At 47.3% G+C, this 8,742-nt stretch overlaps 1 protein-coding gene across 1 annotated transcript; it reads right to left on the bottom strand.

Annotated features, from left to right (window-relative positions):
• Positions 1-4,671: 4,671 nt before the first annotated feature.
• Positions 4,672-8,716, bottom strand: Cort (cortistatin). Its single transcript, XM_052717460.1, has 2 exons — positions 5,919-8,716; positions 4,672-4,948 (listed from the first exon to the last, which is right to left on the bottom strand). Exons 1-2 carry the CDS (start codon positions 6,057-6,059, stop codon positions 4,739-4,741), a joined length of 351 nt encoding a protein of 116 aa, XP_052573420.1. The 5' UTR covers positions 6,060-8,716; the 3' UTR covers positions 4,672-4,738.
• Positions 8,717-8,742: the final 26 nt, after the last annotated feature.

Genomic DNA, 8,742 nt, shown 5'->3' on the forward strand with positions numbered 1-8,742 from the left:
TGCCACACCTAGATCAAACTACTGTCCTTGTTAGCCTTATCAAAAGTTGCAGGGGCTTGGGGGAGGTAGCTTAGACAATAAGAGTGCTTTGCCTAGCATGCACAAATCTCCACATAAACTGGGTATGGTGAAGCACACCTACAATTTTAGCATCAGGAGACAAAGGCAGGAAAGCCAGACGCTCATTATAGAGTGAGTTCAAGGTCAGCCCGGTGCCCGACTGTCTTGGTTACTTTACTATTGCTGTGATAAAGCGCCATGACTAAGGCAGCGTATGAGAGAAAGAGTTTAGGGGCTGGAAAGATGGCTCAGCAGTTAAGAGCCCTGGTTCTTAGAGAGGACTTGGGTTGGATTCCCAGCACCACATGGTGGTTCACAAGTGTCTGTCACTCCAGTTCCACGGCTATGTTTCGTCTTCTGGCCTCAGCCAGACACACGGTGCATAGACACATGGGCAGGCGAAACACCCATACATAAAATAAATGTAAAAAAAAACATAAAGCTTAACTGGATTTACAGTTCCAGGTGGTTAAGAGTCCACGATGAGAGCAAAGACATGGCCACAGGGACAACTGAGAGCGCACGTCTTGAAACACAAAAGAGAAAGAGTCCTTTGAAACATCACCCCCTTCCAAATGACATACTTCTGCCTAATCCTCTTCAAACACCCACCAACTGGGGACCAAGTATTCAGATGTGTGAGACTTAAGGGGACATCTTCAAACCACCACAGTGACTAAGGTACTCAAATACAAAGAAGTTATAATGAGTTGCTTGGCTGCTCCTGCTTCTTCCTTCTCCATCTAGAAAGAGGGTGTTCCTTCTACTAAATAACTAGATGCTTGCTTTCTTGGTTTGTCCCCATGGAAGCCATCCCTCTCTGAAGCCACTGATTAAGATGTGAAATGTGCCATCGGCTGGTGCTGCTTATAGCAAGTTGTTGAAGTGTGTCCCTTAAGTTTACTGGTCCAAGGCTCCAAAGCCTCTCATCCTCTGCTGTTACCCCGAATACAAACCCCATGGAGGGATTTATGGACTGTTACACTTGATTCTTCCTCAAAAAGCTGATGCCAAACACCAGAATCGGAATGGATGAATCCAAGTTGTCCAGGTCTTGTTGGCATTGGCCATACCTTGACTATACCAGCTACGGAAAGGTACGCTCTAAGCTGGTGTGTGGCACACACCTTTAATCCCAGCACTCAGAAGGCAGAGGCAGAAGGATCTCTTTGAGCTTGAGGCCAGCCTGGTCTACATAATGATTTCCAAGATGGCCAGGAAGAAATGTGCTCTAAGAAAGTATGCTCAAATCCTGATGCAGGAAATTACCTGTTTACCCTTCATGATTTTTCTTTTTTCTTCATTTGTGTGTGTGTGTATAGTATATTTGTGTGGGGGGCCAGGTGTAGCAACTCATGTGGGTATATGAAGAGGCCAAATTCATTTGAGACAGTCTCTCACTGAACCTTAAGCTGGCCATTTCAGTCACATTAGCTAGTCATTGAACTCCCAAGGTTTGCCTCTGACCCCAATAGTGGGGTCAGGTCAAAAGTGACCTACTTCTGCCTTTTTTTTACATGGGTGCCAGGGATCCAAACTCAGGTCTCCTCACGAGTGTAAGTACTTACTTATCCCCTACCTTATTAATCACAAACATATTAATCCATCCTGTCTTAGTTAGGGTTTCTATTGCTGTGAAGAGACACCATAACCACGGCAACTCTTATAAAGGAAACATTTAATTGGGGTGGCTCACTTACGGTTTCAGAGGTTCAGTCCATTGTCATGGCGGCATGCAGGCAGACATGGTGCTGGAGTAGCTGAGGGTTCTGCATCTTGCAGGCAACAGGAAGTCAACTGAGACAATGGATGGTATCCTGAACATAGGAAACCTCAAAGCCCACCCTCACAGTGACACACTTCGTCCAACAAAGTCACACTTCCTAATAGTGCCACTCCCTGAGTTTATGGGGGCCAAATACGTTCAAACTACCACACAGTCTAACACACAGCTGATGCCAACTAACGAAGTCCCCTGAACTTAGGTAGCTTGGACTAACAGACTGCTCAGCAGGATCATTATCTTTATTGTTCTCCAATGGGGCATAGTTAAGGTGAAGTCCACAGCCTTAAGGACAGGGTAGAGAAGGCTCCAGAGAATACTCCAGGTGAATTTAAAACACTAGTACACCCTTGCTCTACAAAAAACATCAAAGAGCAGTTTCTGGAGACTGTCTGGCCTTTCAGTCAGATTTCTCCCAGCAGTACACTGAGCCCAGCACTGGGGTGCAAGACTGCTGTGCAGAAGCATGATGCAGCACGATGCAGCATGATGCAGCTGCCTCTCCCATCACGTTGCTGTCCTCAGCTAGTAATTATGACCGATCTCAGCTCTGAGGACCACAGAGCCAAGTCAGCAGTCACAGCTGCAGTCTGCTCCCTGGCGTCCAAAGAAGAGGGTGAAACTCAGGCATCTCCAGCCAGCATTGGGCCTTGCCCCATTTCAGGCCCAAACTTCTGTAATTCTAGATGTAGATGTGTAAGCTCTGAGTTTAGCACCTAGGGAATTGAGTCCCAGTCTCTTTCCACACACAGAAAGATGGACCCACTGCAGTGGCCCTCAGCCCATTGCCAGAGTCTTTTGAAGAGGGAGGAGGTTAAGTCAGGGTTTCACTCTGAACTGCAGCCCAGGCTGTTCCTGAACTCACAGCAATCCTCTTGTCTCAACCTCCCGAGACAAGGCTGTGGTTACAGCCCTAACCACACCCAACCTGCCGTGGCCCTTCTTGGTAGTCTGCAAGATGACTCAGTGAGTAAAAGCGACTGGCCCAAGCCTAACGACCCTAGTTTCCTCCCTGGAACCAACATGGTGGACTGGGAGCAGCTGTCTGCAGTTGTGCTGACGCCACATGCACACTGTGACAAAAGTCCAGCATCTGGAGCCTTTGCACTCGGCGTTTCTCTTAGTGTCTTTGGCTCAGCAGTTAAAAGTGTGAATAACCAGAAAGGATTTCAGTGCTATGGGGGAGAATTAAAACATGCTAAATTTGGAAAGAGCAATTTGTCCCCAGCTTCCTTGGGGAAGACCAAAATCTTGCTCAGCTAGGGGCTCAGTGGTTGCTCGGTTTTATATCACAGAAAACAGAATTGTCTTTCATCTAACCGTTATTCACTGGAAATGGAAATGAAAAGCTACTGTGGCGATTGTGCATAAAGTATTTCACTGGACAAATTTGTGTTAAGTTTCAAGCCCAAGACAAACAGCTGAGGTGTCTATTTAACACATCAGAGCAGATCTGGCTGCCAGGTTCTCTCAGCATCCCTCAGTCCCTACCTGTTACAGGGTATGGCTGGCACACCTGCCCTCTACCCTCACTCTCCAGCCCAGAAACTGGGCTGCCCTTCCCCAGACATTATAATCCAGACATTTTGGTTACCCGCCCTCCCCCGCATCTCCCCACATGGCCCAGCTCATGTCCACTCTGGACTTGCCCAGATGTCTCTGCCTCTGGCTATGCTCTCGCTTTTAGATACAATAAACTTTCTCCTCCACCGTACCGAGAAGCAGTCCTTTTTCCTTTTCTCATTCATTATGGATACTGGATTTGGTGGGTAACTGTCTCAGAAGTCAAGGCAAGCCAGGCACAGTGGTACATACCCCAAGTCCCAGCATACGAGACACAGAAATAAGTGGATCAATGTGAATTGGAGGCCAGCCTGGCTAAACAGTGACCCCGTCTCCAGAAGCAAAGTGGAGCAGGCTACAGGCTGGGTGGAAGCAGCGCTGCTCAGAGTGATGCTTTTCTTAGTCTTTCTTCACAAAGTAAAACTGAAGCTACAATCAGGGAAAAGGAATGTAACAAATTAATATTTCTAATTAAAACTGCTGTATAACGAATTTGAATATAACTTTTATAAGCATGTCAGCATGGTGTCGGCTTAATAGCATAACATTAATTTTAAAATTAATTTTAGCTAAAATATGAGGACTAATCACTGTGCTCCTCGAGCAGCGTTGCTAGCTTGCTTGTGAAGTTCACAATGCTGAGGATCAAATGCAGGGAGGGCCCTGTGGCTGCCAGACAAGCACTCTGCCGAGTTACAGCCTCAGGCCTGGAGAGACATCACATTAAAAACAGACTGGAATACAGCTGGCTGTAATGGTGCACACTAATCCCAACACTCAGGAAATGAAGACAGGTTGTGAGTTCAAGGCCAGGTGGCTATATGTAAGACCCAATCTCCAAAAGCCCAAAATAAACTGAAGATGCTGTTTTGAACTCTTAAATATGCAGCCTTGAGCTGGGCATAATCCCAGCACTTGAGAGGTAGAGGCAGGAAGATCATTTCAAGGTCATTCTTGTCTACATAAGAAGTTTGAAGCTAGCCTGAGCTTACACAGACCTTCAAAAAAATTATGTTGTGTACATACACAGACACACACACATGGCTTTTAGCTGTTTTCAATTGAGCAAAGACAAGCCCTCACCTCCAAGCACCAGGATGGAAACCCAATGGTCCTGCCAGATACACTCTGGCAAGCACCACCAACGTTTTTATTTAGAGGGTTCTCTTTGGATTTCCAGTACTTACTTCACCTATATGGGTAGTGGCCATTACTAAAATTTAATTTTCACATGGCGTGAAGAAAAGCTCAGTTACGGAGAAAGCTCCATGTTGCCTGACATCCTTTATTCAGACTGGTTGCATTTCACAGGGTGGCTTGGGGGGGGGGGGGTTACTTGCAAGAGGAGAAGGTTTTCCAGAAGAAATTCTTACAAGGCTTTTTATCCCGGCGTGGGGGCTGTTGGAGAGGTGGGCTTTCCTGCCACTTAGACACCTCGCTGGCATCCCCTCCGAGGAGGGCGCTGGAGCTGGCTTGGGAGGTCCAACCATGCCACCAGGCAAGGAAAGTCAGGAGGCCGTTCCTCTTCCCTTCTGCAGCTTCCTGTGTGTTTCCAGAGAAGGAACAAGGGGGAGTAAACCAGGCCTGGACTCACTCAGCACCAGGAGATGCTCGCCCCTCCCTCCCAGAAAGCAAGCTGCTCCTTAACAAACACATCTCCCTCAACTGAGTCTGAAGAATCTTAGAGAAACTGCTCTGCAGAGGGCAACAGACAAAAAGAACTGCTCATTTTGCCAGCACTGTGAGCAAAGGCAAGTGGATTACTGTGAGTTTGGGACTAGCCAGGGCTACAGAGTGAAACCTTGTCTCAAAATATAGACACGTGAATTGCTACCTCTACCTTATCATCTTTGCTGAGGTCCTTAGCTATGAGAGGAGGAAATCTGCTAAAGTGACTGACAGCTCAGACGCCCTGGGCACAGGCTCATCTAACTGATTTCCATCTTCAGACATCCTTCTGAGTGTTCAGAAACCCGAACAGACTGAGATGCTAAAGTCTGGTCTTTCAAACTCTTTGGGAAGCTTCTAGGAGTATTGTGATGATAAATGACCGGCCTGAAACTCATCTGGTAATTTCAGAGAAAAATCCGTTTCTAATGGTCAACTTTATGTACTCTTTCTTGGAACTTTTTCAAAATTGAGAAAAAGAGAAAGTAAATCACTTGATGAAATTATAAATTTATACCACGGTTAATGTGAGCGAGTGAGAGCATAGCTATGTACATAAATTAAGGCTCTCAGAGTCTATGTGACCAATACCGGCAGGGGCTGGACTACAAACACACTGTGACATCCAGAAGTCTAGCCAAAGCAGACACCCGCAGAGAGAGGAAGGAGCCCCTGAACAGACACAGGCTAGGACAGTGAGGGCAAAGGGAAGACCAGTGGTCTGAATGGGACATTGGAGCATCCTGGGGTCGCGCACACACGTACACACGTACACACACACACACACTGCAAGGAATTCACTGGGTGGTCAGAATGCCAGGAAGAGAGACAAACAGCAGCCTACCTGTGCAGGGACTGTCCTCAGCACACTGTCCTGGCCAGGGGGACCACTCTGCAGGGGAAGCGCAGTGGCTGCGGTCCCCCAGAGCAGCAGCAGCCCGAAGGCTGACAACCACTTGCCTCCAGCACCGCGGCGGCCACCCATCCTCTTTGGCGGCCCTCAAGTCAATGCTCTGGGGAGGAGGGTCTTTCTTTGGAGCCCTGGTATTTTAAGCTGCACAGCTGTTTTGGGGTCTGCACACGTCCACTGAAAACTTGCACGCTTCTCCACACTCGTGCAGTGACGCACAAGCCGGAGCAATCAGTTCTCACACAAACATTTGTGAGGTTGGATTTAGCCCCTTAATTAGAGACTCAGGACTTTTCCTGTGCTGAGTGAATCTGCTCTTATTTTAGAACACGTGCACTCGCTGTGAGTGAGTTCAGCTCCCTTGCGATTGTGCCTAGAGCAAGCAGGAAGCCATTAGAACAAAGCCAAGCGATTCAACAGAACAGGAAGTTAGGCTTGGGTAAAGAGCCCAAGTGTGCGATCTTACCCATATGAAAGCAAGGCGAGGGCTGGGATGAAGCTCAGCACAGCACGTACCTATCATGCGTGAGGCTCTGGGTTCTGTCCCCAGCACCAAAAATGAAGTACGTCTGAATCTGCTAAGGACAAAAGAAACTAGGTGCAGTGAAGACTCAGGGCCACAGGATAGCACCAATGTTTCACAAATCACAAGGACGAGCCAAGAGCTTGTCCCAGCAGCACTGCCCACTACCCTCTGCCCAGGCAAACCTTGGTTCTTAGCCAGACCTTCACCTCACTCAAGTACAGATGCTGACGCTGATGCAGAAGACAGCATCCTGTGACACTGAGCACTGACTTCTGCACCCCTCGCACAGTTCGTGGTCGAAGGCTTTCCAAACTTCTCATGTTAGCAAACGGCACGTTTTTTAAAATGAGGCCAGGTTCAGCAGCTAAGTCTGTCACCAAGCCTGATGACCTGTCAATGCCCTGTAACCAGCATGGTGGGAGAGAATTGAGTCTCTCAAATTGTCCAATGAGTATGCATATCATAGCATGTGTTGTGTGTGTGCCCACACACACACACACATGATAAAGGTAATATTTTTAAAAAATTGAGGACCATACATGTTGACACACACCTTTAATCCCAGCACTTAGAAATGTATACCTTATTCTAAGATATTGGTGGTGCTTATTATTTTGATCCAAAAAGGAAATGGCCAACACTTGGGAGGCAGAGTTAGGTGGAACTCTGTGAGTTCAAGACTAGCCTGGTCTACGTAGTGAAATCCAGGACAGCCAGGGCTACATAACAGAATCACAATGTTTATGGGATTAGCAAGATGGCTCAGTGGGTAAAGCACTTAATACACAAACCAGATAACCCACGCTCTATCCCTAGAACCCACATATCAGTGAAAGGCAAGAACACACTGCTTCTTCAACAAACCTGTCTGCTGACCTGCAAGCTCATGCTATAGCACACTCATGCCCCTCCCCTAGTCAGACACCTTTTTTAAAATTAAGACTGTGTGTGGATAGAGATGTACCAAGTGTAAGATGCCTTTTTGGTGCAGTTTACAGTCACCATCTGAGAAACCTGTACTTGGCCAGCTGAGAGACCACCTCTTCCCAAAGACCGTGACAAAGTGCTAGGCCACCTTCCGGCTCCTCATGGGTCCTCAGTCCAGAATTGTGGGGATAAATGCACAAACCTCTCATAGCCAGACAGACCTAAAAACCCATCTCAGACCACTAGAGACCGCCAAGTGTAGCAGAAAATTTTAAAACATGTTACTTTTGTTTATGTTGCATTTGTTTAACTCTGTGAAGCTGTGTTAATGTGCCTGTGTAAAACACCTGATGGTCTAATAAAGAACTGAATGGCCAATATAAGGCAGGAGAAAGGACAGGCGAGGCTGGCAGGCAGAGTATATACAGAGGGAGAAAACAGGGAGGAGAGATCTAAGATCTATGAGCCAGAGCAGGAAGAGGACTCCAGGGGCTAGCCACCCAGCTACACAGCAAGCCACGGAGTAAGAAACAAGAAAAGCATACAGGAATAGGGAAAGAAAAGCCCAGAGGCAAAAGATAGACGGGATACTTTAAAGTTAAGAAAAGCTGGCTAGAAACTAAGCCAAGCTAAGGCCGGGCATTCATAAGTAAGGATAAGTCTCCATGAGTGATTTATTTGGGAGCTGGGTGGCGGGCCCCCCAAAAAAGAGCAAAAACTTCCAACAATAACCCAATAACCAAGATCCAGGGAAGGCTCAGGCCTAAAACAAACTGAAGAACAGACGGCTTCTTCTGAAAGATCATGTCCCTTCTCAACTTCTGGGAGTCAGTTTTCTCTTCCAGCATGGACTAAACTCAGGTCATTGTTCTTGGCAAATGACTTACCCGCTGAGCTACCTTGCTGGCCCCAGGCCACCCTGTACCCCTACCACTCTGTAAGGAAAAGAGCAGGCCCTGAACGTCTATGCAGCCCTTGGGACACCAGCTCCCAGTACCACATGTGTTTCACACTGAAGCTCCAGATTCTCCCCCTCAAGCAAACGTCTGTTCTGGAAAGCCAAGGCTTAACTATAAAGAAATTACACAGAACTATCTGAAGAAAACCACTGTTAAAGAGCAAGAAATTCCACCCTGGGGCTGCAGAAAGGTTAGGAGCACTGGCTGTTCTTCCAGAGGTCCTGAGTTCAATTCCCAGCAACCACACGGTGGCTCACAACCATCTACAATGAGATCTGGCGCCCTCTTCTGGCCTGCAGGCATACATGCAGGCAGAAGACTACATAATAAATAAGTAACTCTTTAA

This window comes from Peromyscus californicus, unplaced genomic scaffold (genome assembly GCF_007827085.1).
Source record: "Peromyscus californicus insignis strain IS unplaced genomic scaffold, ASM782708v3 Scaffold_5__1_contigs__length_169319896, whole genome shotgun sequence".
Taxonomy (NCBI): Eukaryota; Metazoa; Chordata; class Mammalia; order Rodentia; family Cricetidae; genus Peromyscus; species Peromyscus californicus.

Excerpts from the sequence above, each read along its gene's own strand:
- Cort (XM_052717460.1), bottom strand. The coding sequence starts at position 6,059 with ATGGGTGGCCGCCGCGGTGCTGGAGGCAAGTGGTTGTCAGCCTTCGGG. Across the intron at positions 4,949-5,918 it reads TGAGGACAGTCCCTGCACAG|GAAGCTGCAGAAGGGAAGAG; the intron begins GTAGGCTGCTGT and ends GGAAACACACAG.